Below are 22,304 nucleotides of genomic sequence, written 5' to 3' on the forward strand. Positions count from 1 at the left end.
TAAAGGGAAACATCTTCAAAGAGATCACTTTTCATCTTCGTGAGTCGCCTAAATGTACACCCGATTGCTACCTGCATTTTTGCCCTATTTGTCATAACCATTGACTTACAATTATAAGGACGTCGGGTCCGCGCTAAAAAGTGTCCGAACTTATAGGGCGTTAAAATCGTATACAGAGCGTCATTCACGTGTCACGAGTCAGTCTTCGTTTGTTCGACTGACAGCGAAGCAAGCAAAATTAGACAGTACTGCGATGACATTACAATTTAAATTCAACGTTTTAGCTTTTTCATATTCCTTTACATGTCACTACGTTTAAACAGGTTGACTTGGGACATTTTTTTCGTGGGTTTTGTATTAGACCCGTCGTCCATTTATTTGTAAGTCAGTGGTCAAACCAATGCATTTCTATTTCGGTAACTTGCGATATATTGGCACCTAAGTATCATTGTTATCTAAAAAAAAAAATTAAATTACGCAGATTTTCCTGAACAATAAAACAAAAACTAAATTACAGAAGGAAAGAACCAATTAGTTGTAGATCTTGTTTTACTGATCCCAGATATGTGACAATCCCAATTTCGCTAAAAATGTCGATTACGTTAGTTATAGATAAAGATTGCATAATTATGGTTTAGTGAAGAAACGCAACGTAGTTACTGTTATTAGTTATATGTATAAATACATAATTGCACATACTTAAGATAACTCAATCTTACGTTATCTTTTTGCATTGATTGTCCTATCATTGTTCACAATAGTCCTGTCTAATTGCAATTAGGTTATAAAAGATTACAGTACAAAAAGGTTGAACAAAGGTTTTGCCAATCATATCATATGGCACTTTAATCACGGATACCATTGTTATACTTATCATAATAAACATATTTATACAACAAAATGTAATTAATATAATTATACCCGTGTAAAAGGCAACTATTTTTTTCATAGAAGAAATTGGGTTTTTATTGTTTTAACAAAAACCTGTTAAGTATTTTAAATTTCAACATTAATTGTTTTTTAAAACATAACCTCTCCTATCCTAATATACTTTTGCAAGACTTCATAACGTCTTTTTATAGAATGATGAGTTAAAATATGAGAGACTATATAATATGATTTACGGTATTGTTTGATATTAATACGGTATTTTTGCGAACTAAGTTCTTAAAAAATATATAGGGCCTTTTTCGAAAAACGTTAAAACACCAAGAAAATTCCGTAGACACATTTAATATAGTAAATAAGTATTTTTGGATTCAATATTCGCTAATAAATACAAACTACGTAAAAAAGTAGATATCAACAATTACCTACAATTTTAGTGATATCTACACTAACACGGATATAAGTATAAAATAAGCGTATTTCCGGACTTCTCCGTCAGGCAATGATCCGTATCAGACTTTAACGTTGACATACCAAATACAGGAAAGATTTTCCCGTTACATTCATGTACCCACTTTCTTTTACATATAACCTTTCTAGGTTCACTCAGAGAGGTACAGGGACTTCTGACCCGTACAAATGTAAGCCAGAATGTCGTAGATTTTCAAATTTCAAGCAAAGTTGTCTCTTTACCTAATTTTTTCTCTCTGAGCTTGTACCTTCTTCCTTTTTATCTTTTGGTAGGAAGTCACACTTGATAACCCTTATATCGGTTACACACGGTGACTTTTAGCAGCGATACAAACGCACGATTGCATCGATGTCGTGTTGACACCTTATAAACGTGCATCGCTTTGCATCGCGTTTGCACCGCGATTGCATCGCTACTGCATCGCGACAGAATTGCTGCAGACGCGCTGCTAAACGTTTCGTGTGTAACCGCTCTTAGTTGCATTATCTGTTCTAAATATTGGCGCTAAAGAGTTCCCCTATGTACTTTAAGCGGACCACCTACCTAATTCATCTTTTAGTTGCTAAACCCAATACTTGTCATCCAAAAAATATTTGTCATCCAAGCTAATAAGAAGACGAAAAGATTCCTGTCTTTTCTTACAAATATCTCCACACATTCATAGTCCCTGTTGCGATTCAGTTCACGCATGAATACTTTAAAATTCTGTTATTTGTTGCGGGTTCACTCTTCTTTCGTGCTCTGCTCGGTCTTACTTGGCGGGGCTTGTATAGAGTTCTGCTGGCGCTGCACTCTATTCACGTCGGCGATGGTAGTGACACCAGCGTCGTCGAGTTCCCGCCAGCGCGCGTGGTTGTTTCGTGCGTGATTTACTAGCTCTGGCATGTCGATGAATGCTGGAAAGAGAATTGATTTTTGTTAATCCTAATGTCTTTATAAATCATAAACCGAAGTGAAAAATAATCATTTATTCCATAGGTTAAATAAATTTACACTTGAAAATGTAATTTTTTAAGCTACTGCTCGTTCATTGTGCTGACTTTGCTGAGAAGAACGAGAAAGAAACCTTTGGAATTGCTCTTTTCAAATAAAGTTAAATGCTATGGAATACATGTTGAATCAAATTTGTGTGTCGTTTTTCCATACATAATCTTTATCTAACACTTAGGTAGTCTTAAATTTTTTTGTATGTATCTTTTCAATTTCAATACTTTTGTATATATGTCTTAAACTTAGGAAATGATAATCTTAATATATGCTGCGGAATCTTATTGTAAAAACGTATAAAGTTCCCCATAAAAGAACCGTTTACATTAGTTAAACGACATAGTTGTACCATGAGTTTGGACTTAGTTCTAAGGTTAATGTTTTGCGAACATGATATTTTGCGAATATGATATTCAGTGACACACTTCATACTCTCAGCGCTATGTGGGCTGCCGGCCGCACACAGAAATTCGACTGCAGCAGGCCACTAGGTACGTATCTTCGAATGTAAACCAGCAAGCCACGTGGGCTGCCAGCCGCCCACAAAAAACCAAGTGCATCAGGCCATTATATATCTTCGAATTGTAACTAGTAAGCCATGTGGGCCGCCGGCAGCCCACAAAACCCAAGTGCAGCAGGCTACCATGTATTTTACCCAGCAGGCCATATGGTGCCGCCATAGTGCAGCGGGCCACTATGTATTTTCGAATTTTATCTAGCAGGCCATGTGGGCCGCCGGCGTACCACAATTAGGAATTAAAGTTTATTTTCGATTTTTCTAGTCCTGACCAGTCAAGGGTTGCATCAGCAGGCTAACAATAACACACCCAATTGTTTGGCTCTTCTAACTATAACTTATGTATGTGCCACAAATCACAGATCATGAATTTTCCCATCAAAGTTGATTAGTCATTAAATTGTATACAATTGAATGTTGCTGAAATGGACAATGGAAATTACAATGGCTTTAAGTACAAAGATCATATTATTTAAAAGCATTACTAATAACCATATTTTGAAAATCAAAATTCAATTTGGCATATTATATAGTGAGTCACGAATAAATTGAGTCGCACTGACCAGCCCAAGCCTCCATCATGTCAATGATGATGTAGTCAATAAAACCGATTTGCGAGCGGGGAATCGAGCACGTTGCGCGATCAAACATCGGCATTACCACCGGCAAGTCCTTGGCTTTCTCCTCGTCTGTTTGAAGGAAATACTCGTCGGCGATCCTGGAATTATAAGGATTTTGAAATTTAGATTCACAATCATTCGACTTCAGTAAAAAGTTTTTAGATCATTCCAGGAAATTGTAGTTAAGTAGTAGTCGCAGTAAAGCTCTTTGTGAAAGAGTTCGTCCAGGGAAGTACTGCCACATTACCTATTTCTGCCGCCAAGCAGTAGTGTGAGCATTACTGCGTTCCGGTTTGGAAGAATAAGGGTGCTGGTGAAACTACAGGCACATGGGACTTGTCAACTTGTGTCTTAGGGTGACGGGCGTAGTAGCAGTGACACTCAGATCTATGTGATTTAAAGCTCTGAGTGGTACTGCAACTGTTATGGACATACGTGTCGCTTACCATCAGGCGCTCGACTTGTTCGTCCCGTCACTTAGTTATTATAAAAAGAAGAAGAATACACTCAGGTCATTTTGATTTAAATGTGGATCCCAGAATTTCACTAAAAGTTACTTGCGAAATCTGGCATTCCTTGCTATCCTTTTCAATCATAATTTTCCAATTCTGTAATTTCAACCAGTACAATTGTACTGGAGTCCATTCAGACCAGGGCTTCTTCACCATTTTTTAGTCATGGACCCCTCTCAAAATTTCAAAAAGTTTACGGACTCTTTCCGAAAAGATGAAGAAGAAAGGCTCATGGGTTGCATTAACGTCGAATGCACTTACGCGCATCTCGCTCGCTCCAATAAAATGGATAGCCGTTAAAGGGCGTGGAAATTTAAAAAGGTACAACAGCATCTATGTACTCACAACACAACACATTGTGTACCAATTTTTAAATTAATGCATTATGTTAGGTAGGCTGGCCATGGGCCCCCGAAGTTCATTAAACGGAACCCTCAGGGGTCCTTGGACCACAGGTTGAGAAACCCTGATTTAGACTATTTTAGCCACGCAAATAACTTTTAAATCTTTACTTTTATAAATTGTGTTTAAAGTGTATCTTTAATGTTGTAGTTTACCTCCTAGCCCATTCGAAAGCAAACTTTTGCGGTCTGGAAGCGTTAGAAACGTCAGCGCATTTGATCATCATTCGCTTCACTAGAATTACATTCTCTGGTAGGTTCAAAGCTGTCGTGTCCAGGGATAGAGGTTCCTGAAAAATAAGCGCGTATTTGAATAAATGTCAGAGCTGCCGTAAAATTATTACAAATTTACTCAATTTACTCAAGATCACTTCAAGATCGCTGTGTTAAAAGGCTTATTACAAGCTCTATTTGCGACGGTTACTATTTGGCTGGCATTGAATTTTCTGGCAATTGAACTTTGAAAGTTAAAACATGGTGATGTTTAATGTGATACGGGTCACGTATCATTTGCAACTTTCTCATAATAATACAGTCTGCATTTTCCCATATGGGATATATACAAACTTTATAATAATAAATAGTTAGCCTATATACAGGGTGTAACGTTAAGTGTGCCCATGTGATTATTTCATAAACTTAAGAAATATCTAAAAGCTTCGAACTGGTATTGAAAGTACGTTTCCTAATGAATAAATAGACATTAATAAGTTTAAAAAAATGAAACTAGAAATATTCAATATTTTAACATTAAACGCTCTCATACATTTAATATGACATTCGTAGAGAGGCTGTACTTTCCCTATTGTAAGAGGTAACAAAAATTTAACAGATGACAAAACTGATAGAAATAAAGTAATAAAACTATCTTATATTTGAATAAAAATCTATTGGCATAGTCAATTATTTGGTCAATGAATGAATGAATGAATAAAATGGACTAATTTTTTTTGGTGCTGATAGACTCAGGTTCTTATAAGACTTATTACATTGGATGAAAAGAATCACGACAGCAGATGTTGATTGGTATTCATTTTGTATGAAATTTTTTTTTTATTAAAATTGACTCACTTCTGCTGTCTTGATTTTACTCAGAAATGATCCTTACATGAAATAAGTCAAACAGCACTAAAATAATTTCATCAATTTTATTCATTTTCATGGACAACTCACACTTGACCAAATAATTGACTATGCCATTATATTTTTATTAAATCAAAAGATAGTTTTATTACTTTATTTATAGCAGTTTTGTTATTTGTTAACTTATTGTTACCTCTTACAATAGGAAAACTAAAGTCTCTCTACGAATGTCATATTAAATGTAGGGAGTGTTTAATGTTAACATTTTGGATTACACCCTGTATATTTCCATTGCTAGGCACAGGCCTCTCACAAGTTTTGGGCTGTAGTTCCCACGCGGGCTCAATGCGGATTGGCAACATAACACACACAATTAATATAGTATAGTACAGTACAGTACAGTATAAGATAACATAACGTAATACATAATTGTTATAGATGTGCGCAGGCACGACGTAGTCCTTTACGGAAAAGCTAATGGTAAATTTGAAACTAAATTTCGCACATAAGTTCCGAGAAACTCAGAGGTGCTCTGAGAGAAACTCTGCCTAATAGGCGGAATCATAAGGTCAAATCATTAGGTTGCTACGGCTGTGAACGTTGATTTTGTTCATTTTACCCGCGAACAGCTTAAACACATCTGTACAATTACTAGTACTCACATCAGTGTGCATTCCATCTTCTTTACTGCCTGAAGTTTTGGCATAAAAGACATTGACGAATTTAGCAAGATGCTCAAAGTGCTTGGTCATTTCCGTAGCGAGAATCATATCGATAACGTTATGCCTCACAGTCTTATACGTGTCGCGGTCGAGGTTCTTGAATATGTTGCAACGATCGTCATCTAAAAAGATAATACGATGAATCTGAATTTTAACAGCATTATAATAATAATATGAACCGTTTATTTAGATATACATCCATAATATTGTTAGTCATTCATATTTATCTGAAGGGAGCACAACGTACACACGCCAGCACATCAAGCTACACATTGACGTATCTTGTTCCGTCGCACTGGAGGCGATTTTCGAACAAAAATGTGTAGTCTGGCGTGCCGCTGTCCGTACCCAGCCAATGATAGGGCAAATGGCTACGCATTAGCAGCAGTGAGCAAGCGCATCTAGTACCCCAATTCGGGACTCCCATCTATCAGCCGATGTGCTCAAGATGTCGTTCGTACTGAGACGCACGCGACGGAATAGCGACACGCTATGCTTTTGTATGACAGCGTAGAAATCGTCTCACCGCAGCTGATACCTTTATAGGCATCACAACTGACATTTCATTGAAAAGCGACATCTGCGCCAGTTGTGATACCTGTAAAGTATCGGCTGTGTTGAGCAGGTTATTCAATAATCTCTCACTAGATGTCACTAGCATAGAAATCGTCAACATGTTTCTCAGTAAACACGGTTGATGCGCTACAGTAAGATGGAAGTCGTAATAGCATCCTGAACGCATTGTGGTATTGGACGCGCAGTGCGCCACGTGTACTGAAATTATGAAATGTGTACTTATATCAAGAGACTGGGCATTGGTTCTTAGTTCTAGGTACTAAGTTGGTTTGGTTATTTGGTTCTGATGGGTGTTTTGAATGGTACCCACAGGTAATTAGTGTGGTCCTTATGCACATTATTAAATTAGCTTCGAACCGTTATTTCATCTACTTTAACAATAACTTACTGAGAGTGAGGTGAAATGTCAAAGCAGCATGATGCGACTCCAGAACACAGATATCATTGTATAATATTGCAAGCGGATCTCTAGAGTTGCACAGGAACGCTGAAGACTTCCCAGGATGGTTTATGTCGTGAGCAGCGGCTGCTATTAACGCGGCTGCAGCTTCCAATGGCTCCAGGAGACTCTTCAGACGGTCTTTTTCGAGGAAATATGCTACAGCCTGAAAAGAAAGTGATCTAGTAACGCTTTTGGAAACTATGAGAGTATTTTGAGACTTTGCTGATCTACTGCAAATTAATTTATGAACTTTTAAATAATAGTTTTAACGATTTTTTTGTGCCAGTGAATGTTGTATGTATATTTTTGGTTTAAATTACATAATTGTTTGTTTATACTGTTGTTCACTGGTTGCATGTCAAGGAATGCTTTTCATCTATGTCAAGTATGCATTTTAAGAAGTTGAAATTATTTTTTCGCAATCAGGTTGCGGACGAAGAAAGACACTCTTTATAGGCAACTAGTTGTCATAAATGAGTAAAAAACCTTCATTCGTAACTGATTGTGAACTACGGTGGCTATGGCGTCAGGAGGGGATGTTTCCGGATATGATATAACATGACATAGTAGGTGGAAAAAGAAACGATACCAAAGCGTATAACTTACTCTTTGTAAACAATTGTATTATTATTAGAGTGGCTTCATTCAGGGCCTATGCATCCCCTCATCACTGCGACCATTGAATGATCTGTTGTGATCACCACTGGTTACAGTGCAGAGCCAATGCCAACAGCATTGAAGAACTGAAGCACTTTCCTGACTCCACCAGATTTTATGCCCTCTAGTTGTGGCATGTGCCTACCCAGTATGGAACTTCATACGCCCATCAGCATTAGGTGAGTAGATGAACAGGAGTTTCATCCGCCTCGTGGCAGAATCTACACTCTCTATTCTCTCTCTGCCCAATATTTGACATGTGCCTGTTCAAGCCACAATGCCCTGTTAAGAATCTAGTGAGCATGCCATTCCTGTCCAACGGCAGAGTAAATAATTGTAGGTATGATTTGTAATAACTCATGTAATAGTAGAGGCCGGGAAGTAAGGGATTGCTGGACGAGTATGAGTTACAAGGACGTGTGTGAGCGAGCAGTGTTGTGTTAATATGAGTCAAGCTATCCCCGTTCCCGCCGAGACACGTACAGTATTTTTCTCAAATAATGTGAGGGAATAATAAAAGACTAAAGAGAGGAAGGCGTATAATAGAAAAAGTAAGAAAATATTAATTAATATTTGACAATTTAAGTGTTAGGACAAATTTATTGCTAAAAGAAAACGTTATTGTTTTTCCAGGCACATTATTAGTAATCTGCTCAATTTCTGATGATATATTTCAATGTGTATCTATTACTGTATTTTCTTCTTTATCACTCTACTCATTTCGCGACTAAAATACAAAAAGACGAAAAAACAAAAGAATATCAACACTTTAGTTTAAATGTGGTAACATTTCTTTTTTTTTTAAGTAAGTGGGACCTCAGAACTCTTCGATATCTTAACCGATTCGTTCGATTGGATATGGTTTTCGAATAGAAGGTAGCTTTTTGAGCTATTTAGAACATTCGATTCGGATTTGGATACGATATCGTTATCCAACAACGTTTACGGAGTTAGTCGGCGAATATAGATTATAACAAAAATGAAATCCTTTTATATACCTTTTTAAGGCTTTAAACGCCTAAAACGTAGGAATGCATTAGTCTCGCATTAAAATAAATTAATAAAGTTGAACAAAATCCTGATTTTATTTAAAATAATAAAAGATTTCCATGTTACATTCTTGCATTGTAAACAATAGGACGTTCGGTAACAAATAACGTTTGTAACATTTGTCGGTCGAGAAGTACGAGTAATCGTACGAATGTGACGTTATTTCGATTTGGTTCCAAATACGACGGTTTGACGTTCGATTCGGTTATGGTGAATAAAATAGAAAAGAAATCGTTCGATATCTAATCGAATCGGTCTACAACAGAGTTATCGTAAGGTTCTGAATCGACTTGCAGGTAGGTATTTTCAATTCTCACAACTATAAACATTGAGCATTTGGCCGTCTGAGTTTTTCTTTTGCCTGTTTACATAGCTCATTATTAGTAGGTAGATTTGAAAGTTAAGACAAGTGGACACTAATGGATTTTCATCTTTACATTGTAGGCCTTGGCCGGGAAGAAGTCGCACGGTCCTTATATGACAAACTTTCCGTGTTCGTTTTTTGAAAGTAATGCAAACATTTCCGAGCTTGTTTGAGAAAATGATATTTACCTATATTAGTCTTCTTAGTGTTCAAAAATCTGTTAATAATCTTCGTTTGCATAGTACCAATTTAGAAATATACTTGGGAAATTATACAGTTAACTTCTGAACTATTTAGCAGTAGAGAATTTGTGAAAAAGTTCTTCTAAGTAACCATATCTATTTCTATCGTCAAGCAATGATGTGAGCATTATTGTGTTCTGGTTTAGGAGGGAAAGGGTGGTCGTGAAACTACAGGCATGTGGGATTGGTGAAAGTTATGTTTCAAGGTGACAGGTGCAGTGTCAGTGCCACTTAGATCATGATTCTGTATCTTAAATTTTTCCCATCCTCTGAGTTCTGTATCGAATACCAGAAATAGAGACGAAATGTCATTTAATTTGTTTGAAAACTATTCTTCCAAATCATCACTGTGAGAACTGCGCTCCGATTGGTCAGCCCGAATTCGAAACGGTTGACGGGTGTCGTCAATTGTTTCACTTCAAATCGACCAGTTTGACTTCAGTTTTGCTATGACGAAAATTGCAAAATTACATATTTTATTACCGATGAAATGCGATTCCGTTTGTTCTGTAATTAGATGTTTTGCTGTTTTTCCCACACCACTGAATGGAACAGTTCCCATTATTTGAGATATTATCTTTATTACAATAAATACAGAATATACGGAGACTTACACACAGGTCAGTTGTTGGCCCTGTACTATTTCAGCTTTCTTATTTGTGTTTTCAGCGCAAACGAGAGTCAATTAAAAGTAATATAAGGCCCATTTGCCTGATGTGTTGCCAGGGATGGATGGATCTTATGTCGTCTCTATTTCTGGTTATATACTCGATGTGATTTTGCAATTGCTATGGGCAAGTGTGTTGCTTATCAGGCGCATGACTTGTTCGCCCCATCACTTGATAGTATAAAAAAACTAACCTGTAGCACATCAGCTGCATGAGTGGAATTATGATAACGATTGTCAGCGCGATAGTTCGTCTCAATTGTGGTCAACCAGTTTAGCAAGACACGTTCTTCGCATTCCAACGTTGGGCAGACATCAAAGCGTCTCCCCATGATGGTCCACCCAAGGTGAAACAGTGGTTTGCCATTGGTGATTACCTCCAGCCGGAAAATTTCGAAGTCCCAGTTGAGAGCCGTATCTAGGAGCTCGCAAAGTTGACTTGTTGTCTGGAAAAAAGTTACTGGTTAAACCAATGTTTCGACGGCCTCGGTGGCCCAACGGTTTGCACTGTGGGCGCTGGATGAGGAGATCCCGGGTTCGATTCCCTGTAGTACAAATTTGGGAAATGAACTTTCGTATTGATTCAGGTCTGGGTGTTCTGGGTAGTGCCTCTACCCTGCAACTGCCACGCAGAGGTTCGATTCCCGGGCAGGGAGAAATATTTCTATCGCCTACATTTATTTCTCTCGTGAGTTTGGGTGTAATTTGTAGTTCTCTATGTATGTGTCCATGGCACATAGGGTTTCCCTAGTGCGGGGCTATGTTGAGTGTGTGTGTGTTATTGTCATAGCCAGGGGGATCTCAGCGATTAAAATATATTTCTGTTCCAAGATGTATCAAAAGGAAGTAGTAAATTTGATTGAATTTCTAAGAAAAATTTTTGAGAAACGTTTTTGAGAAACGTTTTTTTTTAGATTCAGGTTTAAAGGAAGACTGTTCAAGGTACTGTGTGTGTTACTTACATTGTGTACAAAAAGGACAATACGCGCTTAGTTAATCAACGGTAATATAGTACCGTCGTACCGTTTGCATACAGTATAAGACACAAAATCTTACTGAATTACTATACTAGGTTCCTTTCGATGGAAAATACCGAAATTTTATTAATATTACCCGTTATAGCCACTAACAACTTTATCGGAGAATAATAACCTTATGTTTTATATTTGTTCTATTATTCTGCGCTCGAACTACAGTAGAATCGTTGCTGCTTCGCCGCGATGATAGCAAATTTGTTGGTCCTTGCTGAAAACAAAAGAATCGGAATTATTACAAAATCACAAACATTTCAAGTTATTTAGGCAGATTTTAATTTGTTTAGCATTAGATTTTATTTCATAATCTATGATGAACAAAGTGTATGTTAGTATTTTTAATTGCGTGTATCGTGCTATTATAGAGATGGTAAGTGCATTAATCTATTAAGGCTTGTTAAAGAAATTGAATAGGAAAGTTCTTAAATAAGAATTAAGTGAGGGAAACCAGTCATAGAATAGAATGTTAATAACAAAATCATGACAAATAAAATTACGCAAGCATTTTTGCATTGATAAGATTTTATTATGTTATGTTAACCAATATGTACACAATATGGGGATTAATTAGGACCATTGTGAAATATCTAATGCTATGTTCTCATTTGTATCATATTGGCGTATTCAACTATTGTCACGTATCAAAACAATCGATGACGGCACCAATCCGCCAAAATGATATAAGTGTGAACCCGGCCTAGTAAAGTAATGTGTTTTAAAAGCAGTTACGGACAAATAGCACATCCTTTTAATTATATTTAGCGCCGCAGCCTAACAGTTAATTGCCTAGAAGAAAGTAGTTACAGAAGAATTTTTCTTTCGAAGAAGCATAGAGTTCTCATGTCCCCTCTACAAACTAGGTTAATTCGAAATGAACACTGATGCTTCTAGAAGTAGCTGGATAGACAGCCTGTGAGCTCTACATTGCAGACTGATTTAGGTCGATCGGAAATGAAAGTTACTTCTTTAAATTCGAAGTTTGTGACAGTGTAGAAATTGAATAACTGCGTAATTTTCAGGTACGTTTTCTAATTTCGGTGGCAAGTTTTATTATTTAAGTATTCGAGTATTATTATCGTGGAATATTAAATAATACTGGACGAGTCTACACTCGAATATTAAATAGTATTTCATGATAATATTCTAGAATAAATATTTAAATAATAAAAATTGCCACCGCAATGAGATGGAGAAATCAAACTGAAAATGAACCAACTACTACGTTGAACCCAATAAGTGCTCGTAACTCACAAAATAGGCCGACATTAATGCGATACGTCGCACTAAGTATGGCATAATAAGCTATGGTACCTTATTCTAAGCTTTTTAATGAGAGTAGCATTGGTTTCCTTTTCCGTTTGTCTCGTCCCCCTACATCACAGCAGAGTCCTTAATTAGCTCTGATTCAAGTAGCACGGAAGGTAAGGTGCCGATGCTACCTTTGCTTCTCATTGACGGTCTCTTTCCCCGGGCCGTGCGTATCGTTAGATTTTCTACGGTTGAGTAGGCCTTAATCCATACCCAATTGGTCTCAAAACAATCTTAGTTTGGTTGTGACTGGTGATCCTTATTAATTTACTGGAATGTTGACCAATTCTCGTAATAAAAGTTGGCAAAAGTCTACTCTAGGCTAATACAAAATTTAGTAGCAGTAGAGCGTGTGAAAGCATTCGTCAAGGGAAGTACCAGCTACCATGTAAGTTGTGCACACTATTGCGTTCCGGTTTTAATTGTACCTAAGAGTCCTGGTGACGCTGCAGATACATAGGACTTGTCAACTTTATGTGTTAATGTGACGGGGCGTAGTGGCAGTGTCTCTCATATATACTTATAAGGCTAAGTTCAGATGACAAAAAATTACGCATTTTCAATCAATTGTCTAGATATTTATACATTGGTATATGTAAATGCGCGTTTATAATTATAGGCACTGGCAGTGAACCTGCTCAGATGACCCACATTTTCGTCGCGATAGTGTTAGAGCTATGACTGGACACGTCAAGGACTTCCGCGTACTCTCATCACCTGAACGTTACGACGCGCGTCAGATGTTCACCTGAATCTAGCCTTAAGCTCTGAGTGGCATTGCGATAGATGTGGGTAGGCGTGGCCTTTTACCACCAGGTCCATAACTTGTTCGTTCCGTCATTTATTATACTAAAAATAGTCTGACTAAGCAGCGAAATAGTGAGAGTCGCATATCAGCTCTACTCAAGACATTGCCAGTTTTCTTAGTCTGTACCACTAACATAAACTAAAATACAGTTATATTTGTCCGCATAAGTCTGTAGCAGCGTTTGTGGAAGTGTAAGTCGAATACACATATTTGTCTGGTTCACTGAATTACAAAATTAATGAATGTTCGACACGACGTCAAATAAATAGTAAGCCCATCTTGGTCAGCACGTGCGAAGTGCCAAAATTACTCGTACCATTATTGGAGGCTTGGAATTAAGCTACGTAAGCTTAATAACAATTCTTTTTAAATAATTCCCAATTTTACCGCTAATATTGATAAAGAATTGGAAATATGGTCCACATGACCTAAAAAATGTATGACGCAGCCGTACTGAAGTAGATATTATTATGATTATTAATAAAAAGATCGAACTCTTAGAAAAAATTCCTTCGATCCGGTCGGACTCGAACCGACTCTTCTAGTAAACCGTATCAGACACTATGCCAACTAAGCCACGGAATGAACCAGCGGAAGCGCGGGTTGTCACACGCGCCATTTATTATAGAATTGAAACTGTCGCTTGGTGTTTAAACAATAAAATCAAATAGTAGAGGTGTTTATTCCTGTGTTTGTGAATGTTTGACTAAGAGTGCCACAAGTTCAAAATGGGTCAGTATTTCTTTTCTACCTATTACATAATCCTACTATAATAGAGATACCAATCCCGGTATAAAAATATGCATACGTGAGTACTGCATTTAACAAATATTTAAATATAGCAGAAATGATGAATACCTTATTTTTTCAAATGATGTATATTATTTTAGTTGTACCTGCAGGTACAACTAAAATAATATTGTGACAACCCTACGCTCCAAGGGCCGTATAGGCATTTACGTGCTGAACAGGCAGGAGTTGCTCTACTTGTCTTATTGTTATTATGGTAGAGTATTTTTTTGCATCATTTATCTAAATCCGTACTATATTAATTTAGAACCTTTCTGAAGTGTTTGAAAAGTTTTTTGCTGATAAATGTTTCATTTAATTTATAACAATTCTAGTAACTGTCATTTCCAAACAAAAATTAAAAAATCAGATTTAATGTAGAGCCTTTTATTGTGACATATCCCCGGTAATGACAATGGTTGGTTAGTAAAATATTTATCGTCACCCGATGCGAGCTAATTAATCAACCTATTGTTACTAACAACTAAACTTTTTAAACCATTACAATTACCGGGATATTACAGTACGCAGTAAAAGTCTGGCGTATGACCTATATTTATTTCTCTCATGATTGTAATATGTTCTCTATGTGTGTGTCCATGGCACCGGTAATACAGGGTTTCCTTAAGCTGCGGTTCCACCAGGGATGTGCGAGTACTCTGCTACCGCGACTCATCTGCGCACTGCCTAGCTATTTCGTCCATCTCTGGTGGAAACGCAGCCTTAATGCGGGGCATTAAGTATCATTATTAATTGTTTAATAAAAAAATTTTGACCCTATCTGTTTTTAATTGTCAAGTTATGCACCTCTTGTTACTTATACTGAATCCAGTTCACCGGTTGACGGGTGGAGATTGTCTAATGGCATTTAGTCCCGCCATTTGTACTGTTTTGCGTGCAATAGAGTTTAAATAAATGTGATCATGTTCGTAGGATTGCCTCGGAATCGAAGGTCAACACCGTTTAATTGAAAATTTAATCATAATCCACCGTGTTGTATAGACAATGTAAAGATTTCTAGAAGACCTGCCATATGGTATACTCCACTCAGCCACCGGTTAAGCCGTATAGTCATTTTAGAACTGAAAATCAGAATGTAATGTTAGTAACGTTTCCGATAACGATTCTTGACCGATTGTGTATCTTTAGGCAGGGCCCGTTACGTCTGGGCACGTTTCTTTTAAATGCGTTCGTTTAAATTTGTGTAATATGTTTATATGTAATAATGTAATTTGTGACATACGCAGTTTTTGTTTGTGTCAATTATTGGTGTTATATTTTAATGTTATAGTTGTTTTCATTTTCTTCAAATTATTCCAGACCCAAGACAATGTACTGTTCACAAAACAGGCGTAGCACTAATTCAGCTAAGACAGAACAATTTGAAGAGATACAGGCTAAATCCAAACCTCCTACCATAAACATAATGTTCGTGTTCCCTTGATCCCGCTGCTCGTACAGGAACATAAAAAAATAAATTACAATGTTAGTTAACTTTTACCATTATCATTACCAATTAAAGGGCTAAAATACAAAATTAATATACATTGCAGCCAAAATCCTGTTATAGAAGAGTTTGCCAAAATCCTGTTAAAGAAGAGTTTAGTTTTAAAAATTCCATTAACATTTATTTCAAAAACCGTTATTGTTTTATTAGTTGGTAACCACTCTTTTGTCTCATGACCATTCAATCATTAATATAACTAAGACATAACAACAGAAAACATAAAAATAAAGTGTTTAAAAATAAATAAATTTTCCTTGTGCACACTTCAATTTATATTTACTACCCACTTAAGTTCTAAAAACAATTACTTTTACATTTACGTAGCACCTAAGTAACCTCTGAGCCAACATGTTACCGCCCACCGTCGAGAATGTCGATGCGCCAATGCGCCCTTACATATGGTCAATTTCTACGCAAGAATGGAATATTCTTTAAAAACATTTTTTCACTTTAATAATTAATTAAACAACCAGTATTTATTTACTTACCTGCAGCAGGGCACCAATAAGATCAGTAGCAATGGGGTCTTCGACCCTGAGCTTGGTTTCGTCTCTCATTTGTGGGGAGTATAACTCTGAAGTCCGTAGCATGTCGACTGCTCGTTCTATGCAAGCTACTGTTGACGGAGGAGCGCCCTCTGCAGCCGCTGAGAGGAGTGAAATGACCTAAAGAGATGAGATACGATATATAACAGCTTCAGTAAGGGTATTGTTGAGTACGAACTTATTTATTTTCATACATATATAAAAAAATAATAATTTACAGAAATGAGAAAAAACAATTTTTTTATACAATTTACAAAATTAAATCAAAATAGAAAGAATAAAGCATGTGTGTGACGGACAAGAGCTCAACAAAATGTTGAAATCAGTTTGCAATGATTTCAAGCCTGTTTTTCATCCGACCCAATCACACACACAAATCGCAAACAAGCATCAATTGAAGATAAAATGAAAGAAATGTCTCTGTAGCGTTTTTTTACTATAACGAAATTGTACTTGCAGTTAGAATCTTGAATAACATTGTTAACTCTACTAGTGAGTAAACACAAAGTTAGCTTTTAAGTGATTTGTGTTCCATTATTCAAAAGGTAATATTATTACTGGGCCTCTTATTGATTCTAGAAGAGATTTTAGTCACTGGACTCACCTTTGTAATAGGTGCTTCGAGCGGCAGTCCCTGTAACTTCGCTAGTGATGTCCTACGAAGTCCATCTGAAGCAATTGAACGCACGTCCAGTGATCCTCGCCTGATGGAGTGAAGCGAGCCTCGGCCGCGCTCTGTGTCCACTAAGTTTCCTGGCTCGCACACGAAGACAATGTGAGATGTACTCCTGTATAAAGAAAAATTGCAAAGGTATTAGTCAAGAAAATACACCCCGAAATTTTTATATATTAGGGGTTAAAGTATGAAATTGCCGTTTTATTGCAATAGGTTCTTTGAATTTTCATAGAATCTTCATGGTTTGAGGTTTTCGAATGAAACTTTTTTCAAATGGTTTCTGTGATTTTTTTTTTAAATTTGAAACATTTGAATATCGACTTTCAATTGTTTTTGTTATTCAATTTAGACAAGAAAGATGGATACTGCGAAAATTCGAGTGATTTTTGAATACGAGTTCCGACGCGGAACTAACGCGGCAGAAACAGCCCGCAATATCAATGCTGCGTTTGGAGAGGGGTCTACTAATGAACGCACCGTGCGATTTTGGTTTAAACGCTTTCGTGATGGAAATTTCGACTTAAAGAACGAGCCACGAGGAAGACCGCCCACACAGGTGAATAACGATGAATTAAGAGAGATAGTGGAAGCCGATCCTAGTCAAACTACCCAGGAATTAGCGGCATGGTTTAACGTTACCTTACCCACAATATTGACTCACTTGCGTCAAATCAATAAAATAAAAAAATACGAAAAATGGGTGCCTCATGATTTGACTGATCTGCAGAAAGAAACGCGTGTTGAAACTTGTGTTGCCTTGTTGAACCGGTACAGAAATGAAGGAATATTGGATCGAATTGTAACATGTGAAGAAAAGTGGATTCTTTATGATAACCGGAAAGGAAAAATGCAATGGCTGACCCCAGGTCAAATGCCACAACAGTGTCCTAAAGCAAAACTTACCAATAAAAAGGTAATGGTAACTGTTTGGTGGTCTCAGCATGGTGTTATTCACTATAGTTTTCTCCGATCTGGTCAAGCAATAACGGCAGATGTCTATTGTGCCGAACTCCGAACCATGTTGACAAAACTAGCAGTAAAACAGCCCCGACTCATGAATCGATCTTCACCATTATTGCTCCACGACAACGCGAGACCTCACACAGCACGAGAAACCATTTTGACCCTTCAGGAACTGCAGTTAGAAACCATTCGTCATCCTCCGTATTCACCAGACCTTGCTCCAACGGACTACCATTTTTTTCGTGATTTGGACAATTATCTACGTGACAAGAAGTTTTCTTCCCAGGAGGCAGTACAAAATGCTTTCACACAGTTTGTGCAGTCTAGATCGTCGGAGTTCTATCGCAAAGGCATTAATAACCTTCCCATTAGATGGCAGCAATGTATAGATAATAATGGCAACTATTTTGATTAAATAAATTTGTTAAAAATTTAAAAAAATAAACAATTTAGATTTTCAGTACAAATCGGCAATTTCATACTTTAACCCCTATTATTATCTTTAAAGTCGCCTCGTAGGTGGCCTTTTGTAATATTAACAACTTCAATGATCTGAAGCAATATGGAAGGTGTTGTGAAAGTTATCATTATCAGTAAATATCTTTACTTGGTCAAGGCAACAGCGGCTCCTCGACACGGCAAAAATATGGGATCTTGGGTGGCCCTACGTCGAAGAGTGACTGGCGCTTCCCAGTCCCTTGCCCCGCTGGCTGCGAGTCTCAAAGCCTCGCCACCTGCAGCCTCAGTCAACGCCCTTGGACCTTCTTCGTTTCGCCAGCCCAGAACACGGCACCAGGATTTGTTTGAGAGCTGAAAGAGAAAAATAATAGCTGGATTTACAGTTCAAGGTTCTGAGATGGGTAAGCAGCAACAGATTTCCTGAAATGTATAGACGGAACGAGAAATTAATAATTTTTTTCAAGATTATAATAATGGCGGATGGGGAATTAACTTATTTTATGAAAAAGTACGAATTCATCAACATTATCATCATCATAATTTCAGCCGAAAGAGCTTTTTCAGCCTCCGCTGCTGAACATAAGCCTCTCCCAAAGAACGTCCCGCAACCTTCATCAGGTAAGAATACGTACTTTCTAAAATGTAGCTAACAAATAATAAAATTAACCGTAAATATTAACGATATGCATTTCGTAGTTTTATTTTCATTCCAATAAAAAATGTAGCATAACTTTTCAAAGGAATTCGTTATGTTTGATTTGTTAGCGTATAAAGTTGTAGGGGTGTTATATTTTGGTAACAAGCCGCGACTAGAAGTCAGGTTAAGGTTGATCTTTGTTTATGTCGATATTATCTGAAGATATGTCCTTATTTAAGTCACCGACTAATATCATGAATATTATTTATTATTAATTATTATTATTAATTGTCCACGTTTTGCCACCAATTGCTTCTATTATGCATGAAGCTGTGAAACTTAAATATGTGATGTGTGATTTAGCCATAGAATAAAAAAGACATTTCCTTTGAAAATATGTTTCCAAATTATTTTTAATGTCGGTACTATACTGAAATATCAGGATTATGTTTAGGCATTTATTTCATTTGATACGCGTTTAAAAATTATTTTGCGTTTTCGATAGTATCTACGTAATAAAAGATAGAGAGTATCTTTTTATCTAGACGCCTTTCTAAAGCAGCAATTTTGGTAGATACTTTGTGATATGCTATCTTTCATTTTAGTTACTACGCAAGGTCGTTGCTTTTCATTACATACATAAGTAACCGCAATGGTAGATCATATCTTAACAATCCATTGTCATTAAATACAATGTCAGTGGTAATACGGAAAAAGACAAAAAAATGGATAGCCCAATGCTACTAATATGAATTTAAGTGTTGTAAATATTCCAGGAAAACATTATTTAGGAGACTGGTCCTTCTGCTCCACTGAGAGCTCCTTGTAATAGAGTTCGTCCAGAGAAGTACTGCCTATTTCTTACCTATTTCTGCCAGGCGGCAGTAATCATGTGAGCATTACTGCGATCCGGTTTTGAAGGGTAAGGGTGATGGTAAAGTTACAGTCAGGTAGCAAGCAATTGCCTGGGACTTGTCAACTTATGTCTCAAGGCGACTGGCGCAGTCGTCGCAGTGACCCTCAGATTTTTGCGATTTAATGTTCTTAGTGGCACTGCAACTGCTACAGACGTGCGTGTCGCTTACTACCAGTCGCACGACTAGTTCGTCCCGTCAAAAAATATTCAATTGATTTAGAGTTGTTTTCAGTAGTCACTCATTTACTTTACTAGGTGTGAATGTTGGTAATAAAATTATTATCATGCTATTGATAGGAAAGCAGTGTAGAATGCTGAGAAAATATACGAGGAATATGTTGCTAGGACGACGATATTATGCTCGGTGCTATCAAATTCCATACAAGATATACCTGTTCATGATCGTCTCGAGTAAAGGATTTGATTGCTTGGCTCACAAAAAGGCATTTCGTTTGTGTCGCGCCTTTTCTATATGAAGTTAAATACTTACTAGTATCCTCTGTTGGTCGTCAGTGACGGCCACGAGATCCCGGCAACGGTCAATAGCTGCAGCAAGCGCTGCGACCGCAGCGATCTGCGTCCGTGCGGTCGCACCAGCTGCACGCGCCTGCAATATCTCTGCGCACCATGCTGTCGAGCCCACCGTTTCTACCATCACCTGTGAAGAAATAAGAATATTAGAAGTGGGAATCTTGTGGTAGTAGGGAAAACTATACTTTATATTTTATATATTTTTTATATTATTCATAAAATATTTATGTTTAAAGAAACTGTTCCCAATAGACTCCTGAGACATTACGATACTAGGTGTACAGATTAAGACCTAGCTATTTTTGTTAATGTAACGCCAAGTAGACAATAAATTTATAATTCTAAGCATCTATGGTATAAAAATCTAGGTTTTAGGTATAATTAATTAAAAGTAAACAAATTTCAGATGTCACTTGGTTAACCGGTCAAATATTATATTTAGAAGTGAGTTTCATGCGTCGTACTACTACTGTACTCTTTGATTTGTACTCAAAGCATTCGCATGCTGTTATCTTTTTAAAAGCTGGATTTAAGGTAGTAAAAAACAATCGTAGGAAAGTTGTGATACGTGTTATTAAACACCTTTAATTAAATATATTTATAGTTCGAAATGTTGTAGGTATATTACCGGAAAATATATCATATATTTAGAACCATTTTCAAAAAGTTCGTTGTAATTTCACAATAAGTAACCAGCCTCATAAAATACTTCATTACGGCTTGTTTACATTTAGTTAATTATCTAAACCTTTGTAGTATAATAGTAGTATCGGATTGAATTGTTAACAGAACTATTAAAATTGAATAAAAAGAATAGGCCCTAAAACGTAACCTTGAGGCACTCTGTTATTTAGTTGATAATTTTATTATTATTTAATATTAGATTACGAATACTGATACATCTTATTATATATATATCAATTACAAGCTGAAGACGTGTTATCCCCAATTTTCAAGATATAACGAGTATGCTACATCACATGGGCTTCCTGAAAAATGAATAAAAAGTGTAACAACGGAATGGGCCTTTTAAATTTTTTTTACGTAAAATATTTTGTGTACCGTTTCCGAACCATGAACTTGTAATGATCACTGGTATTCTGTGTTGGTAATTTTACCTACAGTCGAGTTTGAAGTTACATGCAAGGGTAATACTGTACTTAACAAGTGTTTTGTGTGTGGCAAGAAAATTAAAATATAAATTAATACACGGATACTCAGACTATGACGCCAGTTTTATAATATCCTTCTTTTAGCATCGAGGTTTAGGAGTCGATACTACCTCAGCTCAAATTAGATTTTTTTCGAACGGCACGGGCACTGGTTTTATTTCAGAATTTACTTTTTTACAAACGAAATTAAAACCATTTGAAAAATGTATATCATAGTATACATGTTCTATTTAGTTCATTTGATATAAAAAAATCATTGACATATGTAAAGTACCTATTGAATACAACGCTTTCTTGTAAAATTTCGAGGTAACTTCGCGTTTCTTTTCTATTGTGAATATTTTTAGGAATCGTGTTTTCACACCGTATACTTATACGCTCAATTTTACTATATTTTTTTTCCAACGTGATTGATTCAACATTTTCACTGTTATGCGGAATCAACCAAAGCCATTTGAGGTAGTACAGACTCTAAATAAGGGTAACAATAAACGTAGATGCTATTGCGGACTGTCACATTCAGTCGCCAAAAATTAGGCGTTAGATCAACTTTTCAGTTAGTCCTGAATACTCCAAAAAACGTTTGAAATGGCGAACGTCTATTGATTTTTTCCAAAGAAGATATGTGATTCGTTGAAGCCTCATTAATAGCCCAGTGTAGTTTCAACTTTCCGTACATCATTGTTACTGCATCGGATGGAAACCTATCAGAGGTATTCAATATGGAAATGGGGCATGATAACCTCAATATGTTCCTAT

The 22,304-nt window shown here is 36.7% G+C and overlaps 1 protein-coding gene across 1 annotated transcript in view; it reads right to left on the bottom strand.

Annotated features, from left to right (window-relative positions):
• Positions 1 to 1,752: 1,752 nt before the first annotated feature.
• LOC113231013 (high affinity cAMP-specific and IBMX-insensitive 3',5'-cyclic phosphodiesterase 8) overlaps positions 1,753 to 22,304 on the bottom strand; it is a 448,718-nt gene continuing 428,166 nt past the window's right edge. The window contains exons 8-18 of the mRNA XM_026465153.1: positions 20,333 to 20,500; positions 18,438 to 18,640; positions 16,796 to 16,979; positions 16,135 to 16,311; positions 11,353 to 11,445; positions 10,395 to 10,646; positions 7,167 to 7,383; positions 6,143 to 6,324; positions 4,554 to 4,687; positions 3,428 to 3,582; positions 1,753 to 2,256 (exon numbers count right to left, since the gene is read on the bottom strand). Of these exons, the coding sequence (XP_026320938.1) occupies positions 2,084 to 2,256; positions 3,428 to 3,582; positions 4,554 to 4,687; positions 6,143 to 6,324; positions 7,167 to 7,383; positions 10,395 to 10,646; positions 11,353 to 11,445; positions 16,135 to 16,311; positions 16,796 to 16,979; positions 18,438 to 18,640; positions 20,333 to 20,500 (1,938 nt within the window). The 3' untranslated portion in view covers positions 1,753 to 2,083. The remainder of the gene's footprint in view (positions 2,257 to 3,427; positions 3,583 to 4,553; positions 4,688 to 6,142; positions 6,325 to 7,166; positions 7,384 to 10,394; positions 10,647 to 11,352; positions 11,446 to 16,134; positions 16,312 to 16,795; positions 16,980 to 18,437; positions 18,641 to 20,332; positions 20,501 to 22,304) is intronic.

Source organism: Hyposmocoma kahamanoa, unplaced genomic scaffold (genome assembly GCF_003589595.1).
Source record: "Hyposmocoma kahamanoa isolate Upper Pololo Valley unplaced genomic scaffold, ASM358959v1 64, whole genome shotgun sequence".
NCBI lineage: Eukaryota > Metazoa > Arthropoda > Insecta > Lepidoptera > Cosmopterigidae > Hyposmocoma > Hyposmocoma kahamanoa.